Source organism: Haplochromis burtoni, unplaced genomic scaffold (assembly GCF_018398535.1).
Source record: "Haplochromis burtoni strain Fernald_Lab_line unplaced genomic scaffold, NCSU_Asbu1 Contig_157, whole genome shotgun sequence".
Classification (NCBI taxonomy): domain Eukaryota; kingdom Metazoa; phylum Chordata; class Actinopteri; order Cichliformes; family Cichlidae; genus Haplochromis; species Haplochromis burtoni.
The window spans coordinates 1,150,399-1,177,154 of record NW_024582518.1 but is presented as its reverse complement, the minus strand read 5'-3'; the positions used below and the strand labels follow the sequence as shown (position 1 = coordinate 1,177,154).

At 37.8% G+C, this 26,756-nt stretch overlaps 2 protein-coding genes across 4 annotated transcripts in view; one reads left to right on the top strand and one right to left on the bottom strand.

Moving 5' to 3' along the window:
- LOC102302262 (solute carrier family 22 member 13) overlaps positions 1 to 11,190 on the top strand; it is a 13,219-nt gene extending 2,029 nt beyond the window's left edge. Inside the window, exons 2-10 of one of the 2 annotated variants that reach the window (XM_042224970.1) lie at positions 48 to 145; positions 1,186 to 1,340; positions 2,641 to 2,809; positions 2,892 to 2,994; positions 4,454 to 4,599; positions 7,687 to 7,898; positions 8,284 to 8,392; positions 9,334 to 9,585; positions 9,803 to 11,190. In XM_042224970.1, the coding sequence (XP_042080904.1) occupies positions 48 to 145; positions 1,186 to 1,340; positions 2,641 to 2,809; positions 2,892 to 2,994; positions 4,454 to 4,599; positions 7,687 to 7,898; positions 8,284 to 8,392; positions 9,334 to 9,585; positions 9,803 to 9,884 (1,326 nt within the window). In that variant the 3' untranslated portion in view covers positions 9,885 to 11,190. The remainder of the gene's footprint in view (positions 1 to 47; positions 146 to 1,185; positions 1,341 to 2,640; positions 2,810 to 2,891; positions 2,995 to 4,453; positions 4,600 to 7,686; positions 7,899 to 8,283; positions 8,393 to 9,333; positions 9,586 to 9,802) is intronic. The other variant, XM_042224971.1, reaches the window with a different exon arrangement.
- A 383-nt stretch (positions 11,191 to 11,573) lies between these two features.
- sh3yl1 (SH3 and SYLF domain containing 1) lies at positions 11,574 to 24,158 on the bottom strand. 2 transcript variants are annotated; one of them, XM_005932760.3, is made up of 11 exons: positions 23,961 to 24,026; positions 19,730 to 19,840; positions 19,469 to 19,582; positions 17,685 to 17,749; positions 17,334 to 17,446; positions 16,012 to 16,140; positions 15,764 to 15,908; positions 15,247 to 15,328; positions 15,075 to 15,140; positions 13,864 to 13,896; positions 11,576 to 12,768 (listed from the first exon to the last, which is right to left on the bottom strand). In XM_005932760.3, coding segments are annotated over exons 1-11 (1,068 nt in total). In that variant the 5' UTR covers positions 23,962 to 24,026; the 3' UTR covers positions 11,576 to 12,559. The 2 variants fall into 2 exon arrangements, with proteins under 2 accessions (XP_014192452.1, XP_005932822.1); XM_014336966.2 differs by lacking the exon at positions 15,075 to 15,140 and having other exon boundaries at positions 11,574 to 12,768; positions 15,220 to 15,328; positions 23,961 to 24,158.
- Positions 24,159 to 26,756: the final 2,598 nt, after the last annotated feature.

The following is a 26,756-nucleotide window of genomic DNA, read 5'->3' as shown; positions in this document are numbered from 1 at the left end:
GTGTGTGTGTGGGTGTGTGTGGGTGGGTGTGTGTGTGTGTGTGTCAGTCAGTGTGTGGTTGGACAGACTGGTTGTCTTATGGTCAGATGCTCTTCATGACTGGTCTGCTGCTGGGATCTCTGTTTGGAGGAGCCATATCTGACCGGTACAACACAACACTTGACAGTCTGTAATACACTACTGGTCAAAAGTTTGGACCTTATATTTTAGATTCCTCAAAGTAGCTACCCTTTGCTTTATTGACAGCGCTGCAAACCCTTGGCTTTCTGTCAATAAGCTTCATGATGTAGTCACACTTCACAGGTGTGCCTTGTCAGGGTTCATTTGTGGAATTTATTGCCTTCTTAATGAGGTTGGTACCATCAGTTGTGTTGTGTAGAAGTCAGGTTGGTACACAACTGGCAGCCTAATTTGACAACTGTTAGCATTCATATTATGGTAAGAACCAATCAGCTAAGTAAAGTGAAACAACAGTCTATCATCACTTACTAAAGGTCAGTGGGTCCAAAAATTAGCTAAAACTTTAAATGTGCTTTGCAAAAGCCATCAAGCGCTATAATGAAACTGGCTTACATGAGGACCGCCCCAAGAAAGCTGCTGAGGTTAAATTCATCCAAGTCACCAGCCTCAGAAATCACAAGTTAACAGCACCTGTGTAAGGGCTATTTGACCAAGAAGAGAGTGATGGAGTGCTACACCAGTTGGCATGGCCTCCACAGTCACTTGATCTAAACCCAATCGAGATGGTATGGGATGAGGTGGACCGCAGAATGAAGGCAAAAGGGCCAAAAAATGCTCAGCATCTCTGGGAACTCCTTCAAGACTGTTGGAAAACCATTTCAGGTGACTAACTCATGAAGTTCATCAAGAGAATGCCAAGAGTGTGCAAAGCGGTAATCAAAGCAAAGGTTGGCTATTTTGAAGAATCTAAACTATAAAACAAGTTTTGAGTTATTTCACACGTCTTTGTTCACTACATAATTCCATACGTGTTTATTCATAGTTTGACGCCTTCAGTGATAATCTACAATGTAAATAGTCATGAAAATAAAGAAAAAACATAAAAAATTAGAAGGTGTGTCCAAACTTTTGACTTGTAGTGTATATGTCAAGTTTAAGTTAAAATAAACATTAGTCATCACTCATCTTCAAACAAGAAAAATCTCGCTGATGGTTTCTGTGCAGGTACGGAAAGCGTCCAGTACTGCTGATTTCCATGTGCGTGCACGCCGTGTGTGGCCTCGTTCCTGCTGTCTTTCCTCAACCACTCCTCTTCCTTATTCTTCGCTGCCTGACTGGAATCTGCTGCTGCTGCATCAACATCTGCGCCTTCAGTTTAGGTAATACAAGAAACCTAAAAGCATGATTAAAATGTCGTATCACAGATCTACTTTCATCCCGTTATATTGAGCTGTGGTCTTCATTGGACATTTTCTGACCATTAATAAGTTAATTAAAGAAAGTCAGTTAAATGTATGAGTATCCAACTTCAAAATGTTTTTAGAAGTGTCTCACAAAGTATGTTGGGGAGCCTGCAGTGTTTTGTGCGAGCTGGAAGGTGGTTCGTTATCAGACAGCCCTCAGTGGGCTTTGGGTCACTGGCTGGATGGTGACTTTAATTGGACCGTGGTGGGACATACTTACATAAGGCTGATAAAAAGCACGTGTTCCAGATAAAGCCATCTTGACCAGGTTGAGGCCTAATGAAGCAGGATTGCTTCCAGCAGCTTCCTAACCTTTGACCCCTACAGTGTTATGTGCAGACTGGAGGAAGCAGTCTATTCCTTCAGCTTTGATTTAATTTAGCAGCTAGCCTTTACATAGTAAGTCATGGACCCAAAGTGTAGGAAGACTCAGGGTCTTATAATTTAGCTAATTCAATATTTATTGTATTTATTGTATTATTTTCTATCCATTGCTTCAGCATTTATTGTCAGTTCTGACCTCCCAGCCCATTGTTCCTTCAGTGGGCTGGTTTCAGTCATTATGCAAATGTACTGTTTATAAGTTTGGGGAAACCTGCAGTCAGCTGAGACTGAAGAAGTCACTTGGATGAGTGACGAAACGTTTCTCCCACAAAATGCTACGTCCAGATGAACAGAATCAACTTTTGGAGGGGTACCTTTAACACCTTTTTTTTTTTGAAATGATCACATTTTGTAAGTGGTGTTGTGGGTCAAAGAAACAAATACACACAGACAGAGATTTGGTTTATTATTCATTGTTTATTATTATTATCAGTTAATTTTATCTAACTCTAATTACCTTAGCTAACTAAGGTAAGTCATTATGTTTAAAGATGACTCTATGGAGACTTTTTATTATAGATTTATTATCTTTTTCCTTATGCATGTTATCTGACAGTGCTGTGTGCTAAAGATGAGTTTGAAATTATGAGATAAATGTATGTATATTTAAGTTGGCCAATCAGAAGGAAGTGGGCATTTAGGGACTGGAGCTAAAACAGTTGGGCTTCAGCAAGGTTCAGTATAACATAAAGAAGGGTAGTTTTTAAATAATAAATCAGGTAAAGCTACTCTAATAAATCTTAGAAGCTTTGGAGAGCAAGTTCACATTGAAGATAGCACTGAAACCTGCAGAATTTAAATTGTAGACTGTTTTAAACTGTTTGTGTTGCAGCAGTGGAGTGGACTGCCCCTGATTCTCGGCTGTGGCCGCCAGCTTTCCTGCCATTCTGCTTCAGCCTGGGGACAATGGGTGGAGCTCCTTTGGCCTGGCTCAACCCTACCTGGACACGTCTGCACCTGTCACTGGCTCTGCCTCAGATCATTTGTCTGCCACTCTACCTGTAGGCCAACACACCTGTTCACCTGTGGTAGCCTCATTTAGACCGTTAATAAAGGAAGCAATAACAGTTTTTCTCCTTCAAGTTCAATCCCAGAGTCTCCCCGATGGCTGTTGTTAAAGAAGAGGACAGATATCCTGGACCGTTACCGGAGCAACAGCCCTGCAGATAACCAGCGCTTGGACCTGGTAAACAAACATTTGCCTCATTTCAAATCATAAATGTCTTGTGTTAACAAGTAGGATTATTCCTTATTATAACCCAGCTCCTCTTTGTGTTAGTTTGATAATGTTTAACTGCAAGATATAAAGAAACAGATGGTCTTCTAAAATAAGTTGGAAAATGGTCAACAATAGATGGAAAGGTTATGTAATGAGAAAGGTGCATTAAAACTTCTGCTGTCACTCTTTACGATGCTCTTAAAAGAACATCTCAAAGAAACTAACTCTATCAGAGGTAAACTGGAGAGGGGTCGACCACTGTTTATGAATTCTGTCATCTGTGGTCTGTAAAAAGGCTGTAGAGCTTTGGTGTCTATGATGTCTTGTAGCACTAATGTGCAGGAACACTGCTTACAACCATTGTTTGATGGATTGAGGCTGACCTGACAACCACCCTCTGGTCTGACCAGAATCTGAGATTCTCTTTGGAAATTATGATCTTTTGGGACCATACTGCTTATTATCAGCACACAGTTTAAATCACTGATGATAGGGGAGTGAGTGGGTGGGTGGGGGTGTTAGTATCACATGACAGCTGTCTGAATGACAGCCTGAACATGCTGTCATTCAGACATGCCTATTTGAGCGAAGGCCTTGCTTTCTTCAGGAAGACAAAACCACGTCGTACTCGTACTCCAGCAGCGAAGAGTCCAGATGTTAAACTAGCTGAACCCTGAAAACATTTGAAGAATTTTTCTACTGAAAACTACAAAAAACAACAGGCTCCAAACTCATGCAGGGGGGAAAAAATTGCAGCTGCTTTTCGGCACAGCTATTACATAACAGGGGATTCAGTGTGGTGAAAAACATTCCCTGTATCAGCATTTTTGAATGTGTTGGCATCAGAAACACAGACTAACAAATCGATTGTTCTCATGGGAGTTTTTTTTTTCAAACATTATGTCAAAAAACAAACAAACAGTTTTGAATCAACAGCTGGATCATTTGTGAGTGCTTCCAAGCTGATAGCCACCGAATCAGTGATTTTTGTACAGTAACTTAAAATTCAGTCTGGATCAGGTGGGATATATATATCTATATATTCTAATTCATATTAAATATAATATATTATTTTTTATATATTATTTATTAATATTTTATTTATAATACTTAATATTATATATTAATTCAATATATATATTTATATATAGTTATTATATAATTATTAATATTAATCTTATATCTTAGATATATATATATATTATATATATTATTATATATATTATATTTATAATTGTATAACCCGTGGTTGGAGGGGTAATTATATATATATTATTATTATATATATATATATATTACTAATAATATATATATTATTATATATATATATTATATATATAATATATATATCATATTATATATATTATCATTCAATATATGATATGAATAAACATATATAAAATAATCCAGCTGTGTTTGTGTGCAGCTGTTGGACACCGCCTGGTCAGACTTGCAGAAAGCCACCGAAGCTCAGAGAGAAGACCCTGTGACTGGAGATCATGCCTCCAGTGACATAATCCACTTGAAGCACCCAACTGTCCTGATGCGATTGTTTGTCATGAGCTGTGTGAGGTACCTACTGCACACGCTCCATATGGGACACAGCCCTTTATAACAAAGATAAATAAACATATGAATATTTTCACATCAAATTATTAATTTAAAGTCACAATATTTGGATAATTATATCTCATATTAAATATATGAGATAAAATTATTAACTATTTGTAATATAGTTGTATAATAGGAAGGCAATTAACCATATTAACGTGGTACGACAAAATGCCCGTGTAACGAAATCCGTTTGCGAAATGCGTTTCGCTGTTCCACGTGAAAGATTATTGTTGTTGCCAGTGCGCTATTCGTGTGCTTTTTGTCTTGCAATTAGCCTATCGTTCATTCATAATGGGGCCGGCATAAGGCATAAATATGAGCGAGTTTAAAAAAATGTTAAAAAAAATATCATTGCACATGTATCATACAGTGGGGCAAAAAAGTATTTAGTCAGCCACCGATTGTGCAAGTTCCCCCACCTAAAATGATGACAGAGGTCAGTAATTTGCACCAGAGGTACACTTCAACTGTGAGAGACAGAATGTGAAAAAAAATCCATGAATCCACATGGTAGGATTTGTAAAGAATTTATTCGTAAATTAGGGTGGAAAATAAGTATTTGGTCAATAACAAAAATACAACTCAATACTTTGTAACATAACCTTTGTTGGCAATAACAGAGGTCAAACGTTTACTATAGGTCTTTACCAGGTTTGCACACACAGTAGCTGGTATTTTGGCCCATTCCTCCATGCAGATCTTCTCGAGAGCAGTGATGTTTTGGGGCTGTCGCCGAGCAACACGGACTTTCAACTCCCGCCACAGATTTTCTATGGGGTTGAGGTCTGGAGACTGGCTAGGCCACTCCAGGACTTTCAAATGCTTCTTACGGAGCCACTCCTTTGTTGCCCGGGCGGTGTGTTTTGGATCATTGTCATGTTGGAAGACCCAGCCTCGTTTCATCTTCAAAGTTCTCACTGATGGAAGGAGGTTTTGGCTCAAAATCTCACGATACATGGCCCCATTCATTCTGTCCTTAACACGGATCAGTCGTCCTGTCCCCTTGGCAGAAAAACAGCCCCATAGCATGATGTTTCCACCCCCATGCTTCACAGTAGGTATGGTGTTCTTGGGATGCAACTCAGTATTCTTCTTCCTCCAAACACGACGAGTTGAGTTTATACCAAAAAGTTCTACTTTGGTTTCATCTGACCACATGACATTCTCCCAATCCTCTGCTGTATCATCCATGTGCTCTCTGGCAAACTTCAGACGGGCCTGGACATGCACTGGCTTCAGCAGCGGAACACGTCTGGCACTGCGGGATTTGATTCCCTGCCGTTGTAGTGTGTTACTGATGGTGACCTTTGTTACTTTGGTCCCAGCTCTCTGCAGGTCATTCACCAGGTCCCCCCGTGTGGTTCTGGGATCTTTGCTCACCGTTCTCATGATCATTTTGACCCCACGGGATGAGATCTTGCGTGGAGCCCCAGATCGAGGGAGATTATCAGTGGTCTTGTATGTCTTCCATTTTCTGATGATTGCTCCCACAGTTGATTTTTTCACACCAAGCTGCTTGCCTATTGTAGATTCACTCTTCCCAGTCTGGTGCAGGTCTACAATACTTTTCCTGGTGTCCTTCGAAAGCTCTTTGGTCTTGGCCATGGCGGAGTTTGGAGTCTGACTGTTTGAGGCTGTGGACAGGTGTCTTTTATACAGATGATGAGTTCAAACAGGTGCCATTCATACAGGTAACGAGTGGGGGACAGAAAAGCTTCTTACAGAAGACGTTACAGGTCTGTGAGAGCCAGAGATTTTCCTTGTTTGAGGTGACCAAATACTTATTTTCCACCCTAATTTACGAATAAATTCTTTACAAATCCTACCATGTGAATTCATGGATTTTTTTTTCACATTCTGTCTCTCACAGTTGAAGTGTACCTCTGGTGCAAATTACTGACCTCTGTCATCATTTTAAGTGGGGGAACTTGCACAATCGGTGGCTGACTAAATACTTTTTTGCCCCACTGTATTGTACCGGCATTACGTATTTAAAATACAAAATATGAGTAACTGTATTCCGTTACAGTTACTGTTTAAATCTTCACATCTGAAGAATATAGTTACTATTCTTCGTTTAAGTCGTCTGTTCCACTGTACTATTATTGTTAGTTTTGTGATTAGAAAGATATGATAGATTGTATATGATAATAATATTTAGGATAGTATAGATAGTAGTAGATTAGTATAGATAGATAGATAGATAGATAGATAGATAGATAGATGAATCTTTTAGTATTGCATGCAGAATAATTTGTAAAACTGGAATAAGGGAGTTTAAGGAACGAGAATAGACTGTTCTCAATAAGTCTGAGCCTCCTCTTGTTTGTGGCCAAAGGTAACAGGGTTATATAATACATAAACAACCGGTGTGAAGTAACAGCATTTCGTCATCAGGGAGCTTTGGTTTGTGTGAGTTATAACACCAGGCACACAGGAACCTTAAGCTGATATCATTAAAAGTCCTACACTTGAGTGAGTGTTTGATGGATAAAAGGCTGCTGAGGGTAAATTTGTATTTACTAATTTCTATTTATACGGAAAACTGTGAAACAAAATGGAGGAAGTGTAATACTCTGTGTGCAGTACAACCAAACTGTGGTTAAGTTTGAGCAACAAAAAAACCCTTCAATATGCTGAGTTAAACTTTTACAGGTTTATGTCAAACAAACCTTAATCAGAAACGTTGTCACAGTTTTGTTTTAAAATTCATCATTGTTTAAAGTGTTCACTTACAAGTCCAGAGGAAACCTTGATAGATAAATAAATTAATTAATTAATTAATAAGTTGAAAGTGAAATAAAAAAAGAAGAAAATTCACAAAACAAAATACTGGTAAAATAAATACAATAAAATAAATAAATAAGGTGAAATAAATAAAATAAATGCAAATCCATCAAACAAAATAAAGGAAAATAAAATAAAAGGAAAATAAATAATAATAAAAATGCAAAAATTAAAATTCACAAAACAAAATATTGGTAAATTAAAAACATAATAAAATAAATGAATAAATACATAAATAAATGTCCTGTCATCCTCCAGTGCGGCATCAGCTTTGACATACTATGGAATTTGTTTGAACATCGGCTCATTCGGTGTTGGCGTTTACTCCGCCCAGTTCTTTTCCGGGCTATCAGAAGCTCCCTGCTTGCTTGTCCCATTGGTTCGTCTGGGACGCCGGCCAATGAGCATGCTCGCTCTGTTCCTCAGTGGAGCTGCCTGCTTCGTGTCGTTACTCCTGTCCAGGTACAATGGTGAGTCCTTATACGCATTTTCAGTATTTTAGGTTAGTTCATAATCACTTTTAAGAGACATTAAATATTAAATTAAATTAAACTAAAATGAACACAACATTAAATAAAAACATTAGAAAACCATCTGTTCTTAGGATTCTATTCTTGAACGCCACAATAGGAGACTGTGTTAAAAGCTCTTGATGACAGTTGCTCTTTGTCCCATGGCAGTCGATTTATTTAATCTGTATCAATATTTTTAGTGGGAGAAAATACTGGTATTTAATATTGGTAGAAAAAACATAACATTAGTGGGAGTAGGTGGAATCATTCTATATGCAGTTTGCAGCCTCCAATCAAATCTGACCACCATCTCTGAGACTGGTACTCTGATACTCTGGTGCAGGTACGCCGATGCTGGTTATGAGTCTGGCTCTGTTGGGGAAACTCTGCGTCCTGGCTGCCATCTTTATCTCCACTCTGTACAGCATTGAACTGTTCCCCACTGTGGTCAGGTAGAAAACAACACAACACTCTTTAATGCAGGTTTTCCACAAGCAGACATTCCTCTAATGTTCACTTGAGCCTGGCTTCAAACTTAAAATGTCCAGATTTACTGCAAAATAAACATGTTTATAACCTGTTTAATTTACCTCTTTCTAACAGCCTTATGGGGGTGGAGGTACATGTCTTATAACGCTTGTATTAAAAATTAGCTGTTTTTTAAAAATAGGGGCGTGGCCTCTTTGACTGACAAGTAGGTAAAGACACAGACAGCTGTAACTGCTAGCCGTCTACTAAACTTCACTTAAGCTAAGCAGTCTCTGGACTGGACCCCTGGACCAAGGATGGACCAAGGATGGATCAAGGATGGTAACCGGTTCTGCTGTTACAAAGTGTTTGTGTTATGAGCCACGGCAGATGTTGTCCTTACCAAAGTGAAAATATCAGTCAGATTATAGTTTTCTGTTTTTTGGCAATTTGGTTACTAAATAGTTGTGAACTGAAATCTACCCATCATCTTTTTCACGTACACAGACGAGCAGTTTCTGGAAACTAAACATCAGTTTAACAACATGTATCTTCTGTATGAAACTTCTCTTTTGTTGCATGGTGAACCAAGGGCACCATAAACCCCGTCCAGTTGTACACATTAGTTAGCCTATAGAGGTATGATTTAACTTGAAAGCAAAAGTTGTAAGGTTGGTTTATTCTCATTAAGCATATATTTCCACAGCATCTGCTTCTTACTTCCAATACTTAGTTGAACGATTTGTTTATGTATGATCTTCTAGCTGATATTGAAGTCTTGCAAATTTAATTGGTCCTATTGGTTTTTGAGCTACTTTTCATCTGAGATTACATGTTGAGATGTCGGGGCAATTAAACAGCATAGCAGAAATCTTCTCTAGCCATTGTTCAATAAGAGTATATATTTTTTGGTTTTTAAATCCAGGCAACGCTGTTTATCACTGGTCAACCTGTCTTTCCGGCTCGGTTGCCTGGTCAACACCCTCGTCCCCGCAAACCCTGACGGAGCAATCTCCTTGGCTGCTATGGTTATCTACAGCAGTGGACCAATCATATGCTGTGGACTGTGCCTGCTGCTGCCGGAAACCAGTGGTGTCCCACTTCCTGACTCTGTGGCGGACTGCAACAGGCAGCTACAGCCCCACCAACCTGCCATGGATGCGCTCTGGAGGACAGAGTGAGTTTTGGTCGTTTTGGTGGCAATAACTTTTTATTTTTTTAAGTAGTTTACAAAAACCAGTAATAATGGCTGTAAAACCCATAGATGTACATTTGTTTTTCAGAAAAACAGCTACATTTGTAAAATACAAAGAAATATAAAGAAATAAAATATATGACATCACATGTGAGTTGCCTGGCTCGTTCACAGCATCTCCTGCTGTGTGATTTTTCAGGACACTGGTGAGCAGCCAAACCAGCAAAGTGGAAACGTTCCCTGTGGAGAAAGACAGCACAATTTCAGCACTGCTGATATGAATGCAGCCGGCAGCTTTCAGTTACTGCTTTGATATTAATTAGACCAAAAACAAACATGAGTTCATGTTAGAGAAACTTTATACCTTGAAAATACCAGCCGGCAGGTTGAAATTATTCCCTCTTAGAGGATGTTGGAGGATTTCCAAGACTTGAAAGGAAGTGTGTTTTATTCTTATGCTGTTTTTTTTCCTATTTGTTACCACTTTGCGTTTTTATTATTGTGAAAATAAATTGAACCAAATGCTGATTTCCTTTTATGTTCGTTAATCAGCAGTTTTGGGTTCATTCATTGTTTTATGAGTGTAAAAAGACATTTTAAGTTAGAGTTTTGAAATAAGTATGCTTGAGCCAGTGCTGTGCATAATCATAATCTCAATTTAATGAGAATCGTTTAGATTTGGTTTTTACAGGGATTTCTCTGACTCTTTTAACAATGTTACAAACTGTAAATGACAACATCCAGAAAAACTCATCCATCTCTTTATTTCATTCTTATCCTGTTTTTGTACTCAATTAAGGGGAAAAAAGGACATATTTGAAAAATGGTCATATTTAGTGGTTTCCTTGTTCTCTTTTTGTTAGCTTTATGTAGCGTTTCCAGTCTTTTTTTTGCCACTATCCCAGTTTTACATGTTGTCTGATTTTGAGTTTGATACTTACAATATATTTATGGCCAAAGACCACAAATATATGCTTGTGTACACAAAAAGACAATACTTAGTTCCACACTACCAAGTGTACAATGCAGGTTTGAGCTTCCACTAATGGATTCTGCTGCATCCCATTGGCCCATTGAGTACCATAGATGTGCTGAGTACACAAACTGTAGTAACTAGTTGTTGTTACAAGTACATTCTCTATGTTATCCACTATTCCAGGAGATGCCACTATTTTCCCATGTTTCATTTGTTGGTCCTGTCCCAGACATGTGAATGTCACATGCTTTGTAGGAACACATTTTGGTTTGCTTGGAGTTTTCTCAAAGAAACAAAGAGAGACAGAAGCAGGGTGTTATGAAGTGGAAACAATAAACAGCTGAAATGTGAAGCTGCCAATAAAGTTTAAAATAAAAAATAAAAAAGCTGTTTCATGTTAAAGGAGCCACAAGGGTAACAAGTAGGTTTAGAGTATCTTCATCATTTCTAGTATCAGTTTCTCTTAGATTTAAAACTAAAAACAGACAAAAACAACAAAAATGTTGATTTCAGATGTAATTAAATGTTTTTAACAACTGCAGGTATGTTACAGTATTGTGCCTTTGTTGTGGGTGTTAATCTTTAAATGTGTTTTTTTAAAATAAATTTGTGCAAATATAATATAATTGACCATAACAGGAGCAGACACTATGACACTATGTATTATTATACACAGTAACAAAATCATAATAGTAAAAATTATTGTATTACTGTAAACAAGTTTGTGATAAAAAAAAAAAAATATTGTTTTTACTTTGATGTCATTGACAACGACTTTAAATAAATGTGACTATTTGTGATGATGTGAGGGATTTCAGTAATGTAATGTTTTTCTGTGAGATTAAGCAGGAAATATTCAAATGTCAGCCCAGTTAGCTTTTTTAAAAAAAAATTCTGTTGTTCTCTCTGCATAAAAACAAGCGCATATTTTAGAACACATAAGGTTTATTAACATTTGCATAGGATCCAAACAGTACATTGTACTGCAGCTATGAAAAAGCCCCCCCCAAAAAGAATACTCACCCACACCACAATTATTAATCTGAAGACATTGTTAAGATTAAAACATTAGCAGATCCCTAAACTCATACTTTAAATGTCATTTTAAAAAAGTGCAAAGTGAAGAAAAACAATATTTAAACTGATATGCATATATTAAACTCCTTAAAAATTCCTTCATCCACCTTGTAACCCGCTCCATTTAACATTATTACAACATCATGCATAACCATATTTACATGCAAAAAAAAAAAAAAAGAACAAGGGTGCAGCAAAGTCAGTATAACCATCTCCACGATAATTGTAACACATTGACTTAAAGAGCTAAAGAAAGTGCCTAACAGTTGGTGTTGAAATTTACAGCCCCTTAAAGTTCCCTGATCACAGCAGCTGACAGTTAAATTTCAACTTTTTGTTCAATTTTTAGACTTTACAGCAGTTTTGGTGGTGCCACTGATCTTAAAATATCAAGACTTTAAACTATAAAAGAAACTAAACTAAAAGAAAAACAAACAAACGCTTCTGTTGGCACCCAGCCTTTAGGCAACCAGCCTAAAGTTCCCAATCAATTTCAAACTAAATGTAAATAATAATAATTATGATGATGAAACTAATAATCACAATAATAATGGAATAGTTGATTTCATTTAATCCAAGTGGTTGTCTTTTTGTGATTCAAATTTGTACCAAGAAACAAACAAACAGTGGTACTTCAATATTAAATGTGAAACATTTGAAATGGTTAAAAATGCCAGTTAAAATATTTTTGTGAAATATGTCAAAATGTATTTTGTCTGACAAATGTTTCAAAATTTCCAATATTACATTTACTATGTGAAAAACCGAAGGATTATTAATTCATTTACAAGTATATTCATGCAGTGGAGTGTTTACGCCTAACAGAACAACCACGTTCCAAACTCATTTTACCCAATATTGGTTCTTTCAGATGTTTTTCTGTCAGACACCCAGAGAGTAGTATCAATATGTAACAAAGTTTGCAGGAAAGATCCCAACCCGACCATCTTCCAGTTGCCCCTCCCACCAATCATACTGGGAGTCTGTCTTCGTGATGACAGTGATACGGTCGCCTGGAACAAAGCTGAGGTCACCTGGCTGCTCCCCTGCAAAGGGATGTGTTGCTGTGACAACCATCAGCCCAGTGGCTCCACCCTCTGATGATCCCCAATCTACAATTAACAAAAACAAAGAAAGTAAAACAGAAACAAAACAAGCATTTGACAAAAGCAGATTTAATTTACTGCAAATTCACTGTTTAACATAGGTCTGATATATTTATGTTGTACAATTCAGAATATTAATATTTATTTACAATAACACATAGAAAACAGATGTTGAAACTGAGACATTTTACTATTTCATGAAAAAAAAGCTACTTTTGAATTAGTTACGAAACAAAAGCTGAAATAGTAAGGGTTACTAAAAAGAAACAGCTGGAGGCACATTTTTCATCTAATTAGATCATGAGAAAATCTCATTCTGTAAATTACATAAAACCATCAAAAGCTTAAGAGAATCTGGGAAAAAATTAAGGGACAAGGCTGAAAATCAATATTGGATGCCTATGATCTTCAGGCCCTCAGGTGGCAGTGCTGTCATGGAAATCACTGCAAGGACTAAGGAACACTCACTGTGCCATCCACAAATCTGAACATAATCCATGTCTTGTCTAGACCAAAGTTAAATTGAAGGGGATCAAGGCAGAGTAGAAAACTGTTTTGTGGTCAGACGAATCCAAATTTGAAATTCTAGTGTATGGGCACTACAACCTGGGAACTTAAGAGAACTTTGATAAACAGGCTCCTTATCACTATTTAGTCCAAGAGGTATGGGGGTACATGAGTGCCTTTGGAACCGGCAACTTGCACATATGGAAAGGCACCATCAGTGCTGAAGGTATCTAAAAGTTTTAAAGCAACATATATTTTTACACATTTTATCTAGACAATACTAAACCTTGGGGGAAAAAAAGACTCAGCACTACTGAGCAGCTAGAATCTTCTACCAGGCAATACATTGCCACAATTCCTAGTTTTATGGACTACTGTTAAATGAAGAGGTGCTGCCATCAAATATAAAATGTGCTCATGTTTTTTTTTCAGTTTAAACATTTGATGTGTTTTTTATGCTTTATTGTGAATAAAATATGGGTTTATGAAATTTGCAGATCATTTCATTTGACTTTTATTTAAATTTTGCACAGCACCTCAACTTTCTTGTTAACTAGACTAATTTTTTGTGTGAGATGTGTCAAGTATTCATACCGTTCATCTGAGAGTTTCTGGAGGCAAACTTACCTGAAAGAGAAACAAAACATCAATTTGAGTCACGGCTAATGAATCTGGAGAAAATTAATCTACAGCTGTGAAAACATTAATAAAAATAAGTTCTCAAACAAGAAATATGAAAGACTAATGCTCTTTTTCCATCTTCCTCCATTAAAATTTATTCATTAGTGTTTAAATAAAGAGCTTATTTAAAATAAACAGCGCTGCAGTTTAAGTTGCAGATATGTGCTGTGAACACTAGAGAGAGCTGCAGCCCCAAAGTTGATAACAATATATTGTGTTTATCACTGCACAAGCAACCATACTGACTTACATTAATTTGCTGAAGACTCACTGACCTTAAACCACGTCTTCACCATAAAATTAATCATTTACCTTGGAGGACTCTTTTATCAACACAAAGGGGTCAGGTCCCCGCAACGTAGCTGTTTGAACAGGTGTGTGTCGCCGAAGTATGCACACGCACATACGTACATACACAAAACACTAGGATTATTAATGGGTTTTGGTACTGGCTGCATCAAGGTCGTGGGTTAATAACAGACTTGAATACACGGTGTGCCATGTGACCACATGAAGATACAAAACAAGGTAAATACAAATGGGAGACAAAATGACTGAAAACGATGCTAAACAACCACATGGAGAGTTGACAAACTGAAAGAAAAGGGATACAAAATGAGCACGAACAACTTTTGTTCTTTTTGTTTTGCATCAGTTTAACCATTTCTCGAGCAAAAAAACCCCCAGGATGTTGTTAAGCCGTCCATTACAACCACAATGCCGTGCTAAACAATTATGAAGGGACACAAACTGACCACAGAAACACAATACGGCCACAAAAGGCATGGAAATCTGCCTGAAATGGGACGCAAAATGGTTTAAAACAAAATGACAACAAAAAGGATTAAAAAAAAAGAAAAAGAAAAATGACAAATTCTGACTATAATAAGATGCAAGCAAAAACCCAAAGAAAAGAAAAATATGTTTGTACTAATTGGTTGATTTGAATTCTCCAGACCCAAAACCAGTTACTAACATGGGCAACAAAACCAAGTCAGAGGCCTCTGAGTTTGAAAGTGAGCTCAAGAAGTCACAGCGGTCCTCACAAAATGACAATGAAAGAAAAAAAAAAAAAAAAGAATAGCTGGTAAGGAGTAAGTAATGAAAGTTAATGTAAAACTCACTTGAGGTTTCAGATTTATAGACAGAGACACTTGGGTAGAGAGTGTTTTTAGTCCTTACTCCAGCTCCTGTACTCAGACACATGGATGCAAAAACACACAGACACACACCCCATTACAGACAATTTTGTCCATAAATTAATAGCACCTGAACAGTTGTATTTCTGAGCTTTACCGGCACTGGCTGCTGACACCTCGGAGTAGCTTGGTGGCTTTGACTGGATCGGAGCTGGTGGTCTGGCTGGGCGAACGGATGACTGGAGACAAACACAAATGTACACTTTATGTACTGCATATTAGATAAAGGCAAAAAATAAATAAATCAATCAATCAATCAAAAAAAAAAAAAAAATCACATGACATTCAGTATAACGGTCACTGAGCTACACTTAATTTGTGTCTCCATTGTTTGTTTGTTAGGCAAATGCATAAACCACTACACTATTGAACCACTATGTAAAAAATAAAGCACAGTAATTGTCAGGGTATTTTAGATGGATGCTAAACTTCATACTGCCTCTATTCCAACAGCATGGCTTTGTATTAGAAAAATCTGTGTGCTGAACTGAGCTGCCTGCACTCACCTACCCTTTAGTGAGCACACTGGAAACTATTTAGGGCATCATTTGAAACCATCCTCACTTCACACATAGCTGCCTTTCCTTTTTGAGTTAAGCTTTTGGTTTGCGTACCCTAGTTTGCAAGTTCTTGCTTGTCCAGTCGGTGGTGTAGGCCTCAGTGTAGACATCTAGGATGTGGTAGAGGTCATAGCACTCTGACGGCGGTTCCACATCACCATTCAAAATGGCAGATGCGCGGATGTCTTGGGAGTAGAATCTGCAACAACACTACTGGATTAAAGACAAGCACTTGTTTGGAAAAGAGAGAACTAGTTAAACTTCTGACATGCAGCAGATTGATTCGTGTTTTTCCCCCATACTTGCGGTTGGTTTCTTTGCGTTCAATGAGGCAGGATCCCTCCAGAGAAATACCTGCAAACAAACCTCTGGACCTGCAGTAGGTGTACACAGCTGCAGTACTCCGCAGAGCCACATCAGCCTCCACGTTCCTAACAAGCAGAATTTATTCTATTGATCAAACTGGCAAAGGTGAAGTTTAAATGGTCAAGTAAAATTTCAGAATTTGAAAACATTAACACCTAATGACCGGTTAATTAGCACTAGTGATATGTTTCACAGAACATGATCCTGGGTCCTATGCTCTTTTTAATTTTAAAAACATTTTTTCTGCACAAAAATAAATAAATAAATGTTTTTCCAAGCACAGATTTGTTTTACTGGATGAAAAAAAACAAAAAAAACCAAACAAGAAATAAATAAAAACAAAAACCAAACAAACCAAGCTGCAAGTTGGTTCATAACTACCCCCCCCCCAAAAAAACCCCCCAAAAAAACCAAACAAAAAAAACACAATCAAATAGCAAAATAAAAAAAAACTGCAAAACTTCAATGACCAATAAATCTGTGTTCCAGCTTTTGTGAGTGAAGCTATAGCGCTTCATTGGCTGTTATGACTATTTAGCAGTTTGTACCTCTGTAATGTAGCTTACTAGTACAGTTAGCTGGTGCTAGTTGATACCTTAGCTTTTCAATCTCTCATCCAAAGATGGCCACTTCTGGCTACAAAACCCCAGCATAGTATAGGGGAATTAATTTATATTATATATATATATAAAAATCACAGTCCTTGGTTTCTCCAAGGACCTGCAGTCTTCTTTAGGTTTATTTCCTGCTGTGTCTGTAAAACTATAGCTGGTTGCGGGTTATTCAATCACTGTGTATGTGACTAATTTCATAGTACCATATACACTCACACATAAACTAACTGTAACAACTGACCATCTTCTTCAAACTAATTCAGCTCTGGCTACCATTTGTTGTCTGTCTGTAACATTTATTGAGAATGAACCGACTGACATGTAACTCGCCACGCCCACAAACACCTGCCAATACATGAGCACCAAAACCGGTTAACCCACCCTGAAACCACCTTATTCTAAAATTAACCTCAACATCTTAATTGGCCTCTAAAGTAAATCACGGGTGATTTTTTCCCCCACCTCAGACAGTTTGGCTATCTGCTTCAGGCCTCAAAACACAAACTGTCATTAAATGTCTCATAAATCTCTAAGCAGAATAGGACAATCAAACCTAAGCTGTAATTTACATAAACAGAAAGCATTCAAGGCAATTAAAAGACAGACAGACAGATTGTGTTAGGAGAGGTGGGGAGTAGACTCACCTTCCAACAGGTCCCACGGCGACAGTGGCGTTCCCGCCAAGCGTCAAGTTCCCACCCTTTGTGAAGGCTTCGACGGCCCTCCGGTAATTCAGGATGATCACCAAGTCTGACACCTGAGGGGGGACCAGAAAATTAGCTTTTACTTCTGCTTTCCAAAAAGGGATGTGGTGCATTAAAGGACAAATTGACATCTCAGTGATGCAAACCGCTGCATTCGCAACCTTTAAAAACACTATTGATACATTTATGGCAATTATTGTGAACCCCTAAATTCAACACAAATACAAATGTTTCGTCTTGGAACGCAAATCAGAAATCAAATAAATAAAATTATAAGATTTGGGATTATACCTCCACCCCGATTTCGAAGCCTCCACCCAGACCAGCGATGCCAATAGCTGAAGGTGCTGACCAGCCTGCAGACACAAAAACACAATATTTATGGCTGAAGCCAGGATGGATTATTCACACTGCTGGTGCCAGTGTTTTCAGATGTGGTGAACTGCTCCTTTAATGTGAAAATCCAGAAAACCAACAAAAGAGCCTGAAGAAGAAGAGCAGGGGTGGTGGCACCACTCAGTAAGGCCCGTGTGACCCTCGGTGGGTTCTGGCACCACGGCAAACTCAAACATCCGCCACCGCCGGACCAGTTCACTGACATCAAACGCTTGACGTGTCAGATGACTACAGCACACTCCCAACACTGCAGGGAGGCCTGGTTTTTAACCGCAGGAGCCCAAAATGTCACAAGACAAAACAAAACAACAAAAGGATTATTGAGAGACTCAGGAAGATCAAAAACAGCAAAAACTGAACCAAATAAGAAGAAAAAACAGGACAACAGACAAACGGCAGCAAATCACAAGAATTGCTTCGTAGACTGCGGCTAAATCCATGATTAAAAAACAGCTATTATTTCCTCCTCCAACATGACACCTCTGCTGTTGAACTCTCTTTACCTTACTAATAAAGAGTACAGACTTTCTAGAACACATAAAAAAAAAAAAGTGTACTCATCTTATACTTTGTGACAATCAAATAACAGAGGAATAATAATTCAGTCACTCAGATCAATCATGCAGATAAATTCCAGAAGCAACATGTTTCTACAAACATACAAAGACTTTACTTGGAAGGGTAACAAAAGTATACTACTGTCAAAATGCCATCTACAATCGATTACAATCTTTTTTTTGAAGTTCAGTTGCTTTGTACAACTGTTACATCACACAGACACATGCTAAGAGATAAGAGCATATAAATTCCAAGAATTCCACTACAGTTTTAGCACAGAGTTCTTGGACTGTCCTCGTAGTACTGCTCAGCAAGTAATTTTCCTCAGATATTTGGATTCGAAATGCCCCCAAAAGGTGCCAACAGTACAAACATAGACCAGGGTTTAATTGGACTCCAATTAGCTAACATGAAGCCTAGCAGACAGCTAGTAGCTACAGCCACTGTGCCACTATCAATCTTTCAAAGAACATAATGGCATAAAATGCGAACTTTAAGCCTTTATACAATTTAAACTGGTGATTTTATAATTCACAGCACTAAAATTGTATAAAGGGGGGAATTAGCTATAAAAACCAAATCTACTTTTTGAAGCAAGCTGTAAAAATGTTAAATTCTGTTGTAAAATGTCTTCAATTTCTCCAGACTTTTGGTGCTTATATCCTTCAGACAAATACAAGCTTGCAAAACCATATTTATTTTGTGTAGAAAAACAAACTGTTATATCCACAAGTAAAAACAAACAATAGAGGACTCAGAATCGTGCTTTGCGGAACACCATGCTAGTACTGCTGATGCCTCAATAGCATTTAATTTTTTTTTCTGGAATAGTTAATTTCTCAGGACTGGAGTTTGATGCTTGTGAGTGAATCATTTTATTTGTCAATGAGGCTGAAGTGCTGGTTGGAAGGAGCAAAACAATTGTGGCTTGATCGAGCACGGCTTTGTTCTATCTGACAGATGAAAAAAAGAAAGACAACATAAGTCTCCACATATTTTGGCATCTGGTGACTTACCTGAGCAGTCTTCTTAATTAAAGTTTATATTTTTTGAAACACACCGACAGTTGCCTGTGCAAAATTCCAAACCTTTACAGAGCATGGAAGGAGTGGTGATCTTACGTTTGTCAGGAAGCCTGGCGATTACTACTCCGCTGCCTCCTCTGGCTGTGATCATGAAGCCTGCCTTGATGACAGAGATGATGGCCAGACCCTCAGCCTTAGCTATTACGTGAGCTACAACAAAAATATGGTAGAGTACACACTTTTAGCTACACTACAGTAAAATACTTCACATTTTAAGATATATTAGAAAACCCAAGTATTTAAAGAGCACTGGACTAGCCCTCAGTATATAAAGCTGACAATATGACAGGTTGTTACCGGGGATGAGTTTGTCTGGCCCATTTCTGCTGGAGATCTCGGTGAAGTCTCTCAGGATCTTGGCAGCTTTCTTGGCCTCAGACTTCAGGTTGGATGGGATTGGGTTACTCACTGCAAACACCCAAATTACATGGCTCATTAAAGGCATCAGCAGCTCATTCAAAGCTGCCCCCTTCCACCCTACCTTCCTCAACAGCTTGAAAAGTTATCATCCTGGCAACAAACCGAAGAGTAACATTCATCAATGAGCTCACTGTTCACTTTAATTGATCTTATCTTATCTCCATCTGCAGCAAACAAACTTCCCATTACGCTTTCACTGTGAGGCTCAAAAGCTCATTTATGCTGATAACTGGCACGTTATTTTAAGGGACATGTTTACTTATTAGAAAAAAAAACAATCATTTTGCTCACGGCTGAAACGAGCTGAAGAGGAACATTCAGTCCAGAACAAGAAGAAATAAGGACAGATATGAGCTTTTCTGTGACATAAAAGGAATTCCCTTTTTACGCAGCTTCCTGGCCAATAACTAATCCATTAGTGTAATGTCAGCAACACTTATGTGCATATCCAAATAAATTTCCATTAAGGAGGACTACCCAATTAATGCACTGAATATTTTCTTGCCCCTACTTTCTATATTTGGATTTATTTACCTTAAAATAGAAAACAGACAAAACTTCTGTAACTGCAGTGGTAAAAGCAAATTTTGTTTTTTAGAAACTTTTGCCAATACAAACAAATTTTTTAGAACATAAATATTTGTGTAGTTAAACCCTCTAATTTTTACATTTGTGTGTATCCATCCATCCATCCGCTTATCCTTTTCAGGGTCACGGGGGGCGCTGGAGCCTATCCCAGCTGTCATAGGGCGAAAGGCGGGGTACACCCTGGACAGGTCGCCAGTCTGTCGCAGGGCTAACACATAGGGACAGACAACCATTCACACTCACATTCACTCGCACATTCACACCTAGTGACAATTTGGATTATCCAATTAACCTATCCCCACAAGCTGCATGTCTTTGGACGGTGGGAGGAAGCCGGAGTACCCGGAGAGAACCCACGCAAACACGGGGAGAACATGCAAACTCCACACAGAAAGACCCCGGCCTGATGGTGGAATTGAACTCAGGACCTTCTTGCTGTGCGGCAACAGTGCTAACCACCGTGCCACCGTGCTGCCCCTTGTGTAACATTTATAAAATGTGATTTTCACAATATCAAAATTAAGTCTATTATTTAAATATATAAATTTTAAACTACTAAATTTGTTCACAGACAAAAAAAAGAGAACATATCTGAAATATAAAGAGATTTAAATAAAAACAATATTAATAATTTTTTCTAGTATTTAAAGAGATTTAAAACAAGTCTTAAAACTTATTACTCTTAAAACATTAAAGTCTAAAATATATTAAGTATGAAATAAAATATAATTAAAATATTAAATACATTAATAAAAAGTCAAAAATGTTTTGATTATCTCAGAGAAAACAAATATAACAAAATATCTGAAAATAGAATCTCTTTCTCACATATAGTATAACACACACACACACACACACACACACACACACACACACACACACACACACACACACACACACACACACACACACACACACACACACACACACACACACACACCTAATGATTTATCATAATATTAATTGATGGATGTCTAAACCTGTAGATGATAACACATATGACACATAAGTCTGCAGGTGCAGGACCTTTTCATTCTTTTCCAGAAAGAATTAAATGAATCATTCACACATATATATCATTATGATCGTGTTTTATTCTCTACCAAGTCATGGGGATTCTTTGAACTCTTATTTGAAAACAGCAGCTCAGTGTTCACATTTAAAAAATATATTTTTTAAAGTTAATACCAGAAAATGAATTTGTATTTCTGCTTTTGAAAACAGTAAGAGATTAATTTTCTTCCCATTTTCTCTGTATTTGATTTTTAAGATTAGATGACTCTTCTTCAGGTCACATGTCATAAGACTTTCCAGGAAATCTCTGCAGTGAGAGTCAGAGAGCTGTGACCAGTCTGCCGACATGCTAAAATGCACTCCTGCTGCAGCAGCAAATTCCTGACACATGACACAGCCTGAACAGCACATCCAAACGTGCCGCTGACCAACAACACGCCAACATGGCCAAGTGCTCCTGCAGCATCGCCTAGACTCCATCACAGCCTGCAGCACTGATGGAGAAAACACTGACTCCGAGAAACCACCCAATCCTCCATTCTGAACGTGAATCCAGTGGCTTCAGTTAGACTCCACAGGGCTAGCACTGAGGTGGTGTTAGTTATAGCCATCTTTCAGACAGAATCTACCTGTGTATGGAAGTTCTATTGCTCTTTTTAGACAATTCTAGTCAATCATGCAAGTTTAATTAGTGTCTAAGGAGGTTGAAACATTCCTTTATGTTCTAGTTGTTGGTCAGAAGTTCTGGTAATTAGACTGTGATCATCTACATAGAAGTTTGACTCATCTTTGGAGCGGTTATACAGGATTTTAATTGGTTTTTTGGTTGGCTATGGGTGTTCCTTATGCCTGCAACAATGTTCCTTTGGACTTTAAGATGGTACAGTTTGTTAAAGAGATGTCTAAATAGGTCACTAGGGAGGGTTCCAAAGTCACTGCATGTCAACTGATGATCTGTGATTTCCCTGTGATTTGCTCATAAAAACGTTGAAGAGGTAATTTCAAGTCTTTTCAAGCCTTTCAATTGAGCTATTTTTTAAATAGCTATATCTAGAGAACTATTTAACCTATGTCATTCAAATTTTTAATCAAAATATTTATTACTATGACCTCAGGAATATGGCATTTTGAAAATGTAGCTGAAGTCCAACATAAAATTCTGAGACCTTGGATTAGTATATGGCTTACAGGAAGCTTAAATTCCACCATGTGTGTCATGAACTAGATCGTGTTATATATAAATTTATCATATTTTAATAGGTTCTGCATTACTTTTGATATACTTGACAAAAAAAAAAAATAGCAAAACAACAGCTTTGTAATTAAGTTTAATTTTGGTGTTATTTATAATGGTCATTGCAACATTGCAACATTTATCCACAAACCTATCTAGTGAGATAGGTATGTGGATTAGCTTGATTAATACAATGAGAGAGGCTACAGTTACCACAAGTGGGCGTAGGTATACAAGGAGCATGACATCACAACTGCTCACAACAACAAGGTAAATAGCTTAATGTGAACACGATGGTTTGATGTAGGATAGTAAAACACAGTTATGATGGTCAAGCTGGGAATGTTTCTTGGTTTGGTCAGTTCTCTGGCTGTTCTTGATGATGGAGTTCCTCTTAGTAGTTTCTAGTGGTTTATGGTTTTGATCCATGCTATAGTCATCAGACAGGATTAACTTGTCTTGGTTAGTTAGTCATTAATAAGAACAGTCAGATTTTTGGCAGAAGTCCTTTAGGTTTTAGTTATTTAGGAGCCGGGTTGTCTTTAAAGAGGTTTTAGATGTAAATGAGGAGCTTTTGCTGGAAATTAGCGCAGATTTCTTGCTTCTGTTAACTCCACAACGAAGTGCTGATTATTTTTCATAAGATTCTGGTCACATATGACGAGGCCCAATGGCAATAAACTAGTATAATTAATCTTATTAATTTCAGTCGTAACATAACAAACCCAGCAGCACAGAGAAGCAGTCACTCACAGCTGATTAACAGCTAACAATAGCCCATTAACACTAATTAGATGTCACAGATTCTCCACAACATGAGCAACCCTACCCAACCCAACCCAACCTAACCCTATGGCCAAGGCCAAAATAGGCAGCATGTAAGTTTAATTTATATATATATATATATATATATATATATATATGTCTTTAAAACCCCCCCCCCCAAACAAACTGTCAGATGTCTTGGTAAAGTATGTTTTTTTTGTGTACACATTTTAATAAACAAATATTTATTCCCCTAACCACATATCCCTCTGCCCGTGACCCTCTGGGGGGTCCTACTCTTCAGTTTGGGAGCCAGAAAAACTAAAACTGCCGTTTATAAGGGAGTAAACATTAAACTGTAAGAACGTTTCCTGGTAAAACTGGTCTTCTTTTACTAAACCTAACCCTGTAGGTGTAGAGCAGACAGGTAGAACAGACCGGAAACAGCAGGCACACACATAAAACAACTCCTTGTGTACTTAAATTACTTTTTTATCTTTAACTTACTTTTTTTCCCTTGTTTCTTCTCTGTCAGTTTGACTGACGACAGGTAAGCAGTACAAGCCTCTTCACTTCACTTCCGCTTCACCTGACGCTTCTCACAGCCGGAAACTGCGCGCGCAAAAACTACGTAAAGGAGAAGCTCTAAGCGGAGGCACGTGGTTAGGTGAGGGCTGTTGGAACTGTGTCGGTTTGCTGTGTGAAGGCTGGTGCTCTCTATCAACTAGGCGCGCTCTCGCGTGTCTGCAAGGTAGCTCGACCGGGCGGCTTTTCCCCTGATTTCAGACTCTCAGGTGCGCGGTTAATGTGGAGGCTTTTAATTTGGTACTCAGATGTTTTTTGTTTCTCAGGTATATTGATACCTGACAGTAAAAATACTGCATCCAGATAATGAGTTTTACCTCTGGTAGTTGCACATTGAATTGATTGACTGTATATATTATTACAATATCTAAAAAAAAGTCTATATATATAAATATACTGAAGATATTAAAAAATATATTATTTTTTATCAATAATAAACAATAAAAATATAATAAAAGTGTCCATTGATATATAAAGCATCCATCCATCCATTCACTTCCGCTTATCCTTTTCAGGGTCGCGGGGGGGGGCTCTGGAGCCTATCCCAGCTGTCATAGGGCGAGAGGCAGGGTACGCCCTGGGCAGGTCGCCAGTCTGTCGCAGGGCTAACACACAGGGACAGACAACCATTCGCACTCACATTCACTCCTGCATTCACACCTATGGACAATTTAGATTTTAAAACTTTTTTTTAAAGTATTTAAATAAAAAAAAGTATTTACTATTTAGTAAGTAAACTATCTCGACAACAACAACAGAGCTACTATTAGACCAATATAAAACACAAAAATTATAAATAGAATTATTAAAATATCAGATATTCATATATACTGAATGAAGAATTTTTTTGTATTTTGTTAGCAAAATGGAAAATAGGTGCAGGGTTTTATTGAGACATGTGCAGGAAAAAAATAATGCCATTTTTAGCCACTCTATTAATCATATTCACAAGAGCTCACAGCAGATAGCTCCACATGCTTTTTTGTGGAATGTTTACAGGAAATGCTCTATCTCACACAACCCCAAAGGAATTTGTGTATTTTTTTTGCTTGTTAGGCAAATGTGTAAACCACTACACTATGGAGCGGCTATTTAAACGTGTTCAAACATACATGGAAGTAGTCATGGCATGCCTCTCCTCTTTGCCTTTTCTTTCTGTAGTTTCTCTCTTTCTTTCTCTCTCACTCTCACGTGGAATTGTGGCAGGTGTTTCCTTGCTGATGGGTGGATGATATGGCATGTTTCTGGCTAAGAGTTTTTTGTGGAAAAACACAATATTATGTCTGTTAAGCTGTGTTATCATTGTTGTTTTTTTTAATTGAAGAAATTATGTGCGTTTGTGGTAATCTGCAGTAACAAAGTGCCTAAAGATACATTTAAAATTGTAGGCGTCTTTAGGCATCTGTAAATCAACACTGGTTGATATCTTTAGTTAAGTGCCTGTTTTGCCTGAATGTCTTGTTGGTCATTGTTAACTGGTTAAACAAACAAACAAACAAACAAACAAACAAACAAACAAACAAACAAACAAACACACAGAAACAAATATTCCTCTGAAAGTGGTCAGGTACAAGGACTGGACTGAAAACAAGTGAAAAATCTGCCAATGTCCAAAGAAATATTTTAAAAGATCTTCAGAAAGTGTGGAGAACGACTGCTGAAGATCACTTTGAAAAACTATAAGAGTGCCTGGTTCATTGGAAGCAAAAGATAAAGAAAGAAGCAGTGGTTCAAGACTTTTGCCAAGTAGTCGCCTTGAGGTGACTGCTGTTGTGATTTGGCACTATATAAATAAAACTGAATTGAACTGAATTGAATAATATCCACCACTGATACTACTTGTAGTCTCAAACTGATTATAATGGGTGATTTGCTTCTGACTCTTAAGGCATTTTTACACTTAGCTGAATTTTTAAATTATATTGTTATGTTTTTTAAAATTTTAAATAATGACATTTGAATGGGAAAAGTTTAAATTCTACAAATGTAGAAAACAAGATAAAGGTTTCCAGAGGCAGTGACTTCCTGACTGGAGATAAATATGATTTTCTGGCATCTTTAGCTGGACTTAATGTTAGCTGCCAGCATCGCTGTGGCTGATATAACAAATCACACAGTTATATCACTCAGTAGTAATCAGTGTTGGGGAGTAACGGAATACATGTACCGCCGTTACGTATTTAAAATACAAAATATGAGTAACTGTATTCTGTTACAGTTACCGTTTAAAAAGGTGGTATTCAGAATACAGTTACTTTGTTGAAATAAATGGATTACACTGCGGTACTTTCCTGTTTCATTTTGTCGTGGGTCAGGACTGTTTGGGTTTTGTTTGACAGCTACGTTCTGTTGTTCCAGGCGGCAGCGTTACGGTTGCCATGGTTACAGGGCGACGCTCTCTCTCTCTCTGCAACTGTGTGTTTCCTGGGTGAGAGAGTGCCTTTTTGTTGTTGTTGTTGTTGTTGTTATTGTTGTGCTAAGCTAACAGGCAGAATGCTACAAGCATAGCTCTAAAGAATGTAGCATCATGGGCAGTGTAGTTCGTGTTACAGGGAGAATGGACTGCCATACACGTTATGGGTCTGTGAGCGCGAGGAGGGAGAAAAAGGGGAGTGGAAAGGTACGAGTTGTCATCGAGGAAAAACGGGAGCTGGAAGCATGTAAATATAATAATAACCAATTCAGCCAAGAAGAGTGCCTGACGAGCCCAGTTGTAAG